This window comes from Bombus vosnesenskii, unplaced genomic scaffold (assembly GCF_011952255.1).
Source record: "Bombus vosnesenskii isolate JDL3184/JDL3185 unplaced genomic scaffold, Bvos_JDL3184-5_v1.1 scf7180000016261, whole genome shotgun sequence".
In the NCBI taxonomy this organism is placed as follows: Eukaryota; Metazoa; Arthropoda; class Insecta; order Hymenoptera; family Apidae; genus Bombus; species Bombus vosnesenskii.
In genome coordinates this window covers 526,950-539,360 of record NW_022884330.1, presented here as the reverse complement: position 1 = coordinate 539,360, position 12,411 = coordinate 526,950, and the positions used below count along the sequence as shown (strand labels likewise).

Below are 12,411 nucleotides of genomic sequence, written 5' to 3'. Positions count from 1 at the left end.
CGAAGGATTGGTAAAGCATTTAAAAGCTAGGAAACATAAGCAGCTCTTTACGTTTTGTATAATAATTCTTTTTATGAACGGTAATATCTCAATATTTACATATATAATTCGTTTTTACATATTTTTAAAGGCTAACTCCAGATATACGTAATCTACTGCATACGACTGAAGTACCGAACTGTACAGAAAACAATAGTGCTAACTCAATGAAGTTGTGTATAAAATGTGGTTCAATATTGCCAACCGATAGCGATAAATATTATAAGTAGATTTAAATATTTTTAATCTATAATATTTTATTAAATATAAAAAAAAGAGAAATTAAGAAATTGCTATGTGTATATAAAATTATTTATATACATTTTAATAGTATTTCTCGCGTTATATATAATGCATTTATTAGCACAGTAGGAAAGATATATTATTAATTGAATACATTTATTGCTATAACAGAAATAAAATTTTTAGAACATATATAAACAATTCAAATGTATTAAAAATCAATTCAGAATGAATAACCAGAATGTGAAATGTTGAACTCCAAAAATATTTATCACGATGTTTATTTCAAAATAGAATTATTCATATAAAAATATAATAATTTTTTTAGATTATCTTGTGATACGAATCTAAAATTGAAACGAAACTATAATTCCTTACCTAATTTTATTTTTAATTTATCATTAATAATATCAATTGTAACATACAAATAATTGTAGTTATCTATAATTTATTTCCATATTTCTAATAAATAGTAATATATGTATATAAAAGCTTCGTATTTAAACTTTAAAATTTATGCGTAACTCCGACTATTACTTCCAGTACCATAAACGTTTTATGACGTTGAAGACTGAGGGAGTTAGTTTTCATTGATATATTATTTATTCCTTCTCTTTAAGGTTAAAATATCGTTATATTCTAATTTTGTTTATTGGATAACAATTTTGTTTACTGGATAACAATTTTGTTTACTTTAATTATTTATATAGTTCATATTAAATGTTAATACAAATGTTTTACAGATTGTTTTACAATGCCTCACCAATGTAATTGTGGTGTTACACACAATGATGCAGAATTAGGTGTACAATATAATTTATATCAAAAAATTGATGTAGAAAATATAGAATGTTTAAATGAATTTGAAGAAGCTACCGGAGCTACTGTATTTAAACCATGGGAAAATAGACTGGACAGAAATAAAGTAATTATTTGTTTATATATTTAAACATTTAATACAAATATTTTTCAAAATATAATTATAATTTTATATTACAATTTACCTTTCTTTTTCAGTATGTTGAAAGTGATATGGATAATGAACTTCTATTTAACATTCCGTATGTTTTTTATTTGAACGTACTATTTGTAAGGATACATAGATATTATCATCTTTTTTCAGGTTTACAGGAAATATAAAATTAAAAGGTCTCATTATTATTGGAGGAGAAGATGATTTGCATCCAAATAAAGTAAAATTGTAAATACCCCTGAGTTTGAAAGTCTAGAAACAAAGTTTAACCTATACAAATATAAAATATGTTTTATTAATATTGAAAAAAATATTTTATTCTTTTAGGTATAAAAATAGACCACATATGACATTTGATGATGTAGCTACAGAACCTGAACAAGAATTTGAATTATGTGTAGACACAATGGGAGTACATGAATATTCTCTTAAGTATGTATGTTTTATTATGTTACTAAGCATTATATAAAGCATTATAATAATATAAAAATATAATACAATTTTTACTGTAGGGTGGTTAAATTCTCATCTGTACATCATTTAAGTTTGTACTTTACTGGTACTGAAAGAACAGATAAAATAAAACTTTATTATATCGGATTAAAAGGTGAATGGACACCTTCACATCATCATGGTGTTACAATTTGTACCTATGAATTACGTCCTCAAATGAGTGATCACCCAAAAGGACATAATGAAGATATTAATAGAACAGTTAGTTGATTTTATAACAGAAAATTGATAGAAGATGTACTCTGCATTAGTAAAGAAAATAATTTCAAAATCTAATAAATGTTTATATTCAATTCATGTTTTACTTGTTAATCTTATTTTGAAATTCAATTAAATTTTTGTATATTAAATATTATTATTTTTAATCAACAAAGAACTCCACGAAGCACGAAGCTGTATGTATACTTTCCCGACAAAGACTGTGATATTCGGTAAATATATTCGGAAACAAATTAAGTCAAAAATTAGTATGTACTAGTAACGTCGCAATCAGTTATTAATTAGACATTTTTTAGTATTAAATTCGTTTCTTCTAACATTTTGTAGAATAATAAAAAGAAAAATAATTTAAAAAATTCGTAACATGATTATTCGTTAAATCGCTTTCTAAATTCGTTTAATCGTTTTAAATCGCTATATTTAATGATATATTTGAGAAACAAAACAATTATACTGCGTTGTTCCGTGACAAAAATAATTCTTCGTTTCATTCATGAAATTTTCTATACTATCAAAAGTAACGCGTTCCTCGAGGTTTGCTTTGATCACCCCTTCTCTTCTCTGTTCCCTTCCACTATATGAGCACCAACTTAAAACTTTGATACATACATACATATGTACTTGATATCGCGAGAAACAACGTTCACTAAGTTCAACAATCGCAGCTCATGGCACACGCGACTGTCAGCTCCTCCGCTGAGGCAAATAGGCAAGATAAAAAAAATGCAAGTGAAAATATCGCCTGTACCTCAATGGATTATTCAGTGCCATCAGCTACGAAGCAACCCTTACCACCGGACGGAGGATGGGGCTACATCGTAGTTCTAGCATCCTTTTTAATCCATGTAATTGGTAAGCTACCGATTTTTCCTCGTTTCATTATACTTTCCTAAAACTTCATTTTAAGTTTAGTTTAAAATTTATATCGAAGAAACATAACAAAGTTCCTTTTTTCATTTTTAATTTCAAATTTTATGTTGCCGTTAAACGTATATGTATTTAAAATATTATAAATTTAATATGAATACCGTAAAGTAGATTTTATATACTAAAAAACCACATAACTTTTATCTCCAATTTTTTATCTTTATCTAAAATATAATTATTATACTCCTACTTATAATAAGCATTTCAATGAAAGTATACTTATTCCTCTTTTTCGAGAGATTTATCGTTTACACTGTTACCATTACGGCCACGTTTTAGATATATTAATCGAATAAATGATATCTTTATTAATTTAGAATAAAAAAAACATTCTGAGATAAAGCAATAAAAAGAAAAGACTTCACGGAATTGTAAAATTTTCGTTTAGATTCCGCTTCGTATTTACACTATATCAAAAACAATTTTTAATCTTTATGAGAAACTCATTTAAGTTAATTTACGATTTATAAATTAACAAATCGATTTTTTTAATCTCATAAAAATGTCATAAAAAGAAGTTTTATTCTCTTTACTTTGTTAATTCTATATTATCATTCCTTTTATTCAATAGGTATTACGTTAATTGAACAAAATAACGAAGAGAAGCAAAACAAGTTAAAACCATTCTCAATTTCTTAAATCTCCTATCTCGTGTTCAAAGCATGACTTATGAAAGAGCGATACTTAAGAACGTTGACACATTTTCTCTTGTACGAGAACAGATTTGTAACATGTGTTTATTATTATGTACTTATTACAAAACAGAATATTACCAAACACAGTAAATTAAGCGTGCTCTACATTATACACAAATCATGCACATGTACCATTATGTGCGTGATGGTTTGAAAAAAGGAAAATGACCTTGCAAGCATGTTTACTGGTGCATCCTCGATTTCTTGCTGGTTTTAACTTTCCCAAGGATGCACATATCTTGACGAAATCGATAAAAGATAATCATTGTGTCCTTTCTTTTATAAGTACATATACTTATATAATTCGGAAAAAATTTATAGATATCTATATTTGCTTAATATAGCTGTTTATAATGAAACGATCAATTTTTAGATCAATCAGATTTATAACAGATTTTAATTGATAATTAGTACATTATAAGATGACACAAAATTTTCACGCATCCCAAAAATAGAAAAGACAGATTTAAAAAAGCGCTGGCCTTGGCATTATAGAAACATTAAAATGATATATTACATATATCTATGCGTCTTTTTAACTTCTTATCTTGACACATAAAAATATTTCTATTAGATGTTTTCTTACATTATTAGCTTGTTTTCTCCTCGCTGTAGGCATCGTATTGGATGTATTAAAACTTAAAGGCGATGATTGTATCTATGACGAAAAAGTTATGATGGTAACAAGGTTATCGATACCAATACATATAAGAGGAGGATTAGAACGACCTTTGAAATTATTTCCATTTGAAAAATGACAAATATCAATACGCTATGCGATGAGAGAATTTTAACGAAGATTATTTCGTTACAAAGACAATGCCAGCGATCGAACTGTATTATTGTTGAGTTATTGCACTTTGTTCATCACTTACCATATGTATGGAAATATACTCATACAGAGAAACTTTGATTACGCATAACAGTAATTTCACGATACGTGAAATCAGAATATGATACGAAAAACATATTTTTTGTATGGTAGTGACTAAGAATTGCGTTATACCACCTTTGAGGTGATACTGAATATGCGTCTGTTGAAAAATATTAAATTCATGTTATACCATTCATTTAATATTACGTTAAATACCATGATTGCTCTTAAATATCGTAATAGTTGATTACATTTATTGTAACTACGATTGAAAATAAAATAAAATAAAACAAGAACAGTTTCACAAGAATGAAAGTAATAATGAAGCGATAACTTAAAGATGAGTAGTATAATGCTATTTCCTATTGACGAATTAGGTTAAATAGATTACTCATTTTGTTATCAATTAATTCCTTTATTTCTCGTAACACTGACGTTAATTTCATTAACAAAAATAAAAGTCATTAGAATAACAAGTATAAGGTATCGTTCGTTTATTTCTCTTCCCAAAGAAGAGGTTACTTACTATGTATATTATTTAGTTCTTTAACCATCATCTACTAAACATTATTTTACATCAAAAACTCTATATGAAAGAACAATATATTCTTGTTGCAGCGGATGGAGTGACATATTCGTTCGGTGTTTTTTATTTAGAACTTCTGTATTATTTCGAGGAGGGAAAAGGTGCAACTGCATGGATTGCGTCGATATTAGTCGGTGTTACTTTGTGCTCAGGTAAACTTTTCATCCACGATAATTTCGATTTCTCAAAAACATAACGGAAGATTGATTAAAGGTCCGATATCAAGTTTATTCGTAAATAAATTTGGATGCCGGGCTGTAACTATAGCTGGTTCGATATTGGCCAGTGCATGTTTATTGGCGAGTATGTGGGCTCGAAATATTATAACATTATACTTTACGATCGGCATTGGAACAGGTGAAAATATTTGTATTACTTTATATAGAAACTTTTAATGCCAACGTATAAGTTCATAAACAATTTGTTCTTATTGCAGGACTAGGTTTTGGATTGATCTATTTACCTGCGATTGTCAGCGTGACATGCTACTTTGAAAAGTATCGGTCCCTTGCAACGGGAATCGCAGTATGCGGTTCTGGTTTAGGCACATTAATTTTTGCACCTTGCTTAGATTACTTTATAGCGACATACGGATGGCGAGGAGCGATTTTAATTTGTTCTGGAATCGTTCTAAACTGCACCGTTCTTGGAGCGCTTTTTAGGCCCCTTAAAATGGATAAACGAAAAAAGAGAAGTTCTACAGAGGTACAGGATTCTTGTATGTATTATTATAAGAATTTAATAACAGCATTTACATCGCATAATAAATAGTATCAAACTATACATGAAATCGAATTATAAAAGATAAAGAAGAACGAAAGCGCAATTTATACGAACGCGTATATTATATATATGTATATTATATGTATGTGAGATCAGATGCGTTGAATAAGATATATAAACATTTTATGTTTTTAAACCAACGGTACCGTATCGTCATAGATCTAGGTTTCAATTTTCAGAAATCTTCACGGAACATGAAAAATAATCCTGAAGAATATTCGAATAATTTATCTAATGAGGAACAAAGTAAAAAGATATACAGTGTGAGTTTTCGAAAGGAAAATAATCATGCTGGTTTAAAGTCCCTGAGTCAACCTGTTTTGATCTCAAATAATGTGATACAAGACAGTTTAGAGAATATTCATAAAGAGCAGTCAGTATTTATTCTATATATATATATATATATATATATATATATATATTCGATATTAATATTTTAAGCATTAACATCTATTACCATTATTATTATTATAAAAGTGCAGAGAGATAAACACAGACATCCTTTTCGATATATAAAATATAAAATTTTGTAATTTTCTAATACAATTATTATTAACACGTAGTTTTTATTTACAGCCCTAATTTAATGCAAGGATATAGCGAAGAAACCTTTCATATTCATAAGTCCTCTACAAGTTTACCTAATAAAATAGATTATATAAAAGCTGGTAATAAAGAATTTAAAATTAGTATTGACAGAAAGCTCAATGCCTTTCAAGAAGATGTAACCATTTCTCTGTTAAAAGATCCAGTATTTATATTATTTACTTTCTCTAATTTCTGCACCAGTATTGGATTTTATGTACCATATATCTATGTATTGGTATATATACTTGCTTTTATTAAAAATGTTCTTAATTTTTTGATAACAGAAACTATTTAATTTGTTTATAAACGACTTTTGTTTAACATATTTTTACAAAAACTGTGTATTGTAAAAGTTATAATTCTTAATATATTTATGATTATGCTATATTTCATGAAAATATTGATTATAGCCTCAAGCTGAAGAACGAGGGATTAATAAAAAGGATGCAAGTTATCTTCTTGCAATAATCGGAATTGCTAATACAGTTGGTCGTATAATCTTAGGATATGTTTCAGACAAGCCATGGGTTAATCGACTATTAATATATAATTTATGTCTTACTATATGTGGCATTTGTAAGTATTACTTTTATTATTATTTATAAAATTTAATCAAACCTCTTAAATTGTATTAAGAGATTAATATCTAATTGAAAATCGTGCATGATGTTTAATCTTTGTGTATTTTTCCAGCTACAACTCTTAGTGCATTCTGCACATCTTTTGCCTCATTCACACTTTATTCCTCTATATTTGGATTCACGTCTGGCGCTTATGTTGGTCTTACATCTGTGATTTTAGTAGATTTATTGGGTTTAAATCGTCTCACCAATGCTTTTGGACAGCTTTTACTATTTCAAGGTTTCGCATCACTTTTAGGACCACCCATTGCAGGTGTGTCTACAATGTTTTAAGTCATAAGTTTTATTTTCTTAACCTTTTTATAATTCATAATTTTAGGATGGTTATATGATGTACTTCAATCTTATGATCCTGGATTTTTCACTGCTGGTGGTATGATAACTATTAGTGGATTAATTTTATTTTTTATACCTACAATTCAACAAAAAATTCATAAAAATGTAAATACTCAAAGAACTAAAAATATAATAAATAATTAATTTGTTCAAAATAATTATTGCTTTCTTATAATTATTAATAAATGTTTTGCCATTTAATTTATCTATACTTCCAACTACAGAATGAATACTATGATACAAATATATGATCTAATAAACTTGAAATTTATTAAATATAAAATTGCTGGGTAATTTCACATCACTTTATTTTGTTAAACTTTGAAGAACTTGCAGTACATCATCTGTTATTTGTGCATGTAAAAATTCACGTATTTTTCCTACTGTTTCAATCTTTAAGCTAACATTGTTATCTACCAGCTGATTTATTACCTAAAAAGATAATACAACAAAATTGTAATTATTAAGTTATTACTTATGTTTTTTATTACATATATTCCACTACTGTAATTATGCAATTATAAAAAATACATTTCAAACAACATAATATATGTAACTTTTATTCTAACTTATTAAAAATAACTCAAAAAAAAGATTTGTGACATAATAATCTGTATAAAATTTGCAATTTATAAAATTAAAATTACATACCCTTATCAACCACATTTTATGAGATGGAAAATCAATCATAAAATCATGTAACTGTTTGTCCATAGGCACAAATGTTACATTATTTGATTTGTTATTTAACATCAATATTGAATCTGAATCAGTGCTTTCTATTAGGTTCTTACTGATGTTTACAAAATTATATGCATCTCTTTTAAGTACTGCAGCTAGTCTGAGATCAGAAGCAATAATTTTATAAAAATATTCACCTTTGAAATATCGCACTATAAAAAAAATGTAAGTATTGTTAGTCTAAATATATTTATTCTATATATGTCTTAAAGTTTTGGACTTACTATATATAGCAGCTTCTACTATCTTTTTTTTCCTCAATAGTAATAATACATAAGCATTATCAATCATTGTTTCACTTATATTATGTTTTATTAATAAATTTCTTGTGTGAGATACTTTTCCAAAAGTAAATGGTAAAACGTAATCAGTAACTGTATCAATGCAAGGTAATATATTAAAGTCATTGATCATAATTTTAAGAATATCTAAAATACCTAAAAGCATATACTTATTGACACAACCAATATTAATGAAATATTGACAGTATTAATAAATTTTATTAATACTTTAAAAATTAATAAGTTATATACCTTGTAAATCATACTTAGTTGCCTGTCTCAGTAAAAGTGGCCAAAAATAATGTGGCTTTATCAGATAATGACTTTTAAATATTCTAAGCAAAGGAATAGATAAATGGTCATTTTTCATTAACGAATAATGTAATAATATTAAAAAACATTTCTTGAACACTGTTTCATCTTCAGAAATCGCACATAGCTTAATAATATCATTAATTAACTAAAATAAATATATTAGAAGTAACTATTTGATATAAAAAAAGTGACAACAAAAAAGGATATTGTTCTTACTATTCTGTTATTAACTACATGTTTTAAAATTAATCTCAGAATATTTTCAAATTGAGGGTGTTTATCATGTAAACCTATACATGATAGTGCCTTTATAGCTAAGTGTATGTGATTAATACTTATTAACTTCAATATAATTTCTATTTCAGTATTTAGAATGGTGTTCCTTTTTTTTAAATATTGATACATCTAAAACAAAATATTCCATTATTAACTTTCATGGTACACATTAATGGTACTTTATCACAAAGTTTTTAGAAATTCTTACAATATGAACATCATTGATGTTATTATTCCCTATTAATATATAAATCACATTTAAAATATTTTTGTTAGAGAAGTACATGTTGTTTAAATTGCAATGCTGAATTATTTCTTTGATTTTAGCAACATTATTCAATTTAGCATAAGTATATATAAGAGCAGCATATGTTTCACTTGTTAATTTTAATTTCTGTTGTCTCATATAGTTTAGCATTCTATTTGCATTCTTTATATCTCTGAAAAATATACACTCATGTTAGTTATTAAAAAATTAAATATCATACTAATTATTAAAATATTGTAATGTTTATTAAATAAATCTTGTATATTTACCCAGATTGAGAATATCCCAATATTAATGAATTAAAGACAGATTCCGATATAGGAAGCTGTAACTTCCGCATATTTTCAACAAACATTAATGCCATGTCAATATTTCCCTTCATACAACAATATTCAATACATATCTTATACGTGATATCATTTGGATAAATTTGTTTACATTTCATGTGCATTAGTAATTCCATAATTGAAAAATCATATTCATTTCTTGTATATAATTCTAAAAGCTCATTATAATGGGCTGTGGACATCTTAAAATCTTCAAATTCAATGTAAAAAAAATACGTTAAATTATGTTGTTTTTATTACTTTTAAGTTATAGAATAAATATGTAATACTGAGAACATACTGCAGGTATCCAAAATCAACCATAAAGATCTTCCAAATTTTACTTTGTCTACTGGTAAACACTCGATTAAATTATTACACCAGGAAAGTAACAAGAGTATCTTATCAGTATCTATAACATCTGCAATATGCATACCATCTTTTTAAAGAAAAAAGTTTTCTATAAATATATATATCTCTATATGCACATATATATATATATAATAATATTGCAATAATACGTGTTTGTTTATACTTACTCACTGAATTTATAAGATGTATAATACTTGCCATTTGTGTTCTCTGTACACATTTGTGTATTTGCATGTGTTTACATATACTATTAAATTTTTCATTTATTAGCTGTTTTCTATAATTCTCAGCAGCATACAATATCGGCATTGTATCCCTATTAATATAAAACTGCATATAAACTACATTAATAAATATATAATACATTTAAAAAACTAACCTTTCTAACATTTCGAATGTTTTATTACGTAGACAAGGTACAAAATGTATCATTTTCTTGTTTTCATTTAGTATCGTAATTTTTAAGTGATTTTGAAAATGATTTACACATTTTAATAAAATATTTACCATGATAAGTTGACACTCGTTAATAAAATTGATGCAGCGTTTTTCACATGAAATACTTGAATTACCTAACCCTATAACCTACAATGATAAATTCTTCCCAATAAAACAATATACACAACGTATTAAAAATATAATTATTCGTTTGTTTCATTAATGAGTTGGCAATAACTAATTTAACATCAATTATTTATTAGAGTCTTATAATATAAACGGATTATAAAAAACAGTACTGTCAACATTCGCCACTAATTTTATGTAGTCGTCTTAAGATTCAATAGATTAATATACTCATATCAGAGGTAAAATATTATTACATTTTATTGTATATATGTGCAATATTTCTGTATATATAACTGTTTGTATAAATTTGTATATACTAAAATATTTGAATTATTAGATATATCCAAAAATATATTTTCAAATTAGATCTTGCACTTCTAACAATTTTGTACAAGAATTATCAAAATTTTGTTACAGTTATAAGTAAAATATCCACACATTGAACAGTTTACATGTTGTTTTATATGCAAAAATGTAAAAAATAGTTTAAAAGGTATATCGGTATCAGAAAATAAATAAGATGTAATGAAAAATTAACATTAATACATAAAATAATGTATCTTACTATTATCTAATATAAACATTAAATAAGATTACAAACTTCCATATCATGTTACAATTATGTCAAACTTTAAAGTACCTTTGAAGATATTTGTTTTCATTATACTATAGTAAGTTTATCTAAAATTATCTTGAAGTCACGAAAATGAAACAGTTTTTACATTTTGCATTACAATATTACAATACATACTTTGCTATATTAAAAATCTCATTTTTGTAATATCAACATTAAATTTTATAATTATCTTACAAAAATTCTTCACACCAGTCAGAGAGGCATTGATAACAATCGCTAGATTGTTTTGCATTAGCAGAACACAAATCTTTCATCCATTCTTGGAACAGTTCTCTGTTCTTTTTTAAAACCAAATATTGTCCAAGTACTACATATGCCTGTAAGTATATTAATAAGTATTAATATATTAATATTAAATTAAATGAATGTTTCAATCCTTTACCAAATTATTGGTACATATAAAAAGTATTATTTACTCAATATTACTCAATATTACTTAAATTTTAACATTGTTTATATTTGCCTTAGTTATTCTTAGATACTTCTAATAATTCGCTCTTTCATTTCATTATAAAGAAATATTAATAAAATACAAATTATTAATTAGATTCAGATAAAAGTATGTTATACTTTGTCAAAACCAGCTGCTTCCAATCTACGACCTAGAACTTCTCCAACTCCAGCAAGATCTGTAACAGGTTTATCACCCATTGGTTCAGCAACAAAGTTTTTGTGTTTCTGTGATGTGCTCGACATGTTTCTGAAAATGAAAATAAATCTTTGTTCTGTACGACAAGCACAATAATTAAACACAGTACTCTTTTATTGTTATATTAAATGAAAGGTCAAGATAAAACATAACTAACATAAAATAAATATGATTTAATTATTTTATTAAAATTTACTTTTATATACCTTTAGATACAATAACTAAATAATATACCTATTTTTATAAAATACATACCTTAAATAACTTTTTATGAACTAAGTTTAAATTATTTCTATTAATTACTGTGTTTATATAGTTATTTTTTTTTTTATTGCAAATTTATGGCAGTCTGAATATTAAATTTGTAACTAATTGTTCACTTTAGGATTACAATATCTTCTTCTTTAATAAAATATACGCCTTTAAAAAAATTAAACACAACACTATCAAAGCAACTTACATTTATATAAATTTATATAAAATTGTAGAACGGAAATCTATGTAAAATTTTATGCACATGATAGCTGATTTCTATGTAACTAAATAAGTGTATTTTTACTAC

At 25.8% G+C, this 12,411-nt stretch overlaps 4 protein-coding genes across 10 annotated transcripts; 2 read left to right on the top strand and 2 right to left on the bottom strand.

The window, feature by feature from the left end:
• Position 1: 1 nt before the first annotated feature.
• Positions 2-2,160, top strand: LOC117241882 (PITH domain-containing protein GA19395). Of its 3 annotated transcripts, none has more exons than XM_033508124.1 (6): positions 2-80; positions 1,026-1,207; positions 1,300-1,343; positions 1,406-1,483; positions 1,583-1,687; positions 1,768-2,160. In XM_033508124.1, exons 1-6 carry the CDS (start codon positions 74-76, stop codon positions 1,976-1,978), a joined length of 627 nt encoding a protein of 208 aa, XP_033364015.1. In that variant the 5' UTR covers positions 2-73; the 3' UTR covers positions 1,979-2,160. The 3 variants fall into 3 exon arrangements, with proteins under 3 accessions (XP_033364015.1, XP_033364018.1, XP_033364016.1); XM_033508127.1 differs by lacking the exon at positions 2-80 and adding an exon at positions 737-861; XM_033508125.1 differs by lacking the exon at positions 2-80 and adding an exon at positions 767-902.
• Positions 2,161-2,606: 446 nt separating this feature from the next.
• Positions 2,607-7,700, top strand: LOC117241879 (monocarboxylate transporter 12-like). Of its 3 annotated transcripts, none has more exons than XM_033508120.1 (9): positions 2,607-2,839; positions 5,102-5,221; positions 5,283-5,426; positions 5,506-5,774; positions 6,032-6,225; positions 6,429-6,675; positions 6,851-7,016; positions 7,134-7,301; positions 7,401-7,700. In XM_033508120.1, exons 1-9 carry the CDS (start codon positions 2,656-2,658, stop codon positions 7,559-7,561), a joined length of 1,653 nt encoding a protein of 550 aa, XP_033364011.1. In that variant the 5' UTR covers positions 2,607-2,655; the 3' UTR covers positions 7,562-7,700. The 3 variants fall into 3 exon arrangements, with proteins under 3 accessions (XP_033364011.1, XP_033364010.1, XP_033364012.1); XM_033508119.1 differs by having other exon boundaries at positions 7,134-7,334; positions 7,401-7,699; XM_033508121.1 differs by lacking the exon at positions 2,607-2,839 and adding an exon at positions 4,654-4,860 and having other exon boundaries at positions 7,134-7,334; positions 7,401-7,699.
• A 20-nt stretch (positions 7,701-7,720) lies between these two features.
• Positions 7,721-10,536, bottom strand: LOC117241878 (leucine-rich PPR motif-containing protein, mitochondrial). 3 transcript variants are annotated; one of them, XM_033508115.1, is made up of 10 exons: positions 10,376-10,536; positions 10,164-10,312; positions 9,926-10,045; positions 9,568-9,835; positions 9,239-9,470; positions 8,971-9,159; positions 8,692-8,899; positions 8,383-8,595; positions 8,069-8,310; positions 7,721-7,849 (listed from the first exon to the last, which is right to left on the bottom strand). In XM_033508115.1, exons 1-10 carry the CDS (start codon positions 10,504-10,506, stop codon positions 7,724-7,726), a joined length of 1,878 nt encoding a protein of 625 aa, XP_033364006.1. In that variant the 5' UTR covers positions 10,507-10,536; the 3' UTR covers positions 7,721-7,723. The 3 variants fall into 3 exon arrangements, with proteins under 3 accessions (XP_033364006.1, XP_033364005.1, XP_033364009.1); XM_033508114.1 differs by having other exon boundaries at positions 9,926-10,063; positions 10,376-10,506; XM_033508118.1 differs by lacking the exon at positions 7,721-7,849 and having other exon boundaries at positions 8,175-8,258; positions 9,926-10,063.
• A 136-nt stretch (positions 10,537-10,672) lies between these two features.
• LOC117241883 (barrier-to-autointegration factor) lies at positions 10,673-12,294 on the bottom strand. The gene is made up of 3 exons (XM_033508128.1): positions 12,105-12,294; positions 11,771-11,900; positions 10,673-11,517 (listed from the first exon to the last, which is right to left on the bottom strand). Exons 2-3 carry the CDS (start codon positions 11,894-11,896, stop codon positions 11,371-11,373), a joined length of 273 nt encoding a protein of 90 aa, XP_033364019.1. The 5' UTR covers positions 11,897-11,900; positions 12,105-12,294; the 3' UTR covers positions 10,673-11,370.
• Between the last annotated feature and the right edge of the window lie 117 nt (positions 12,295-12,411).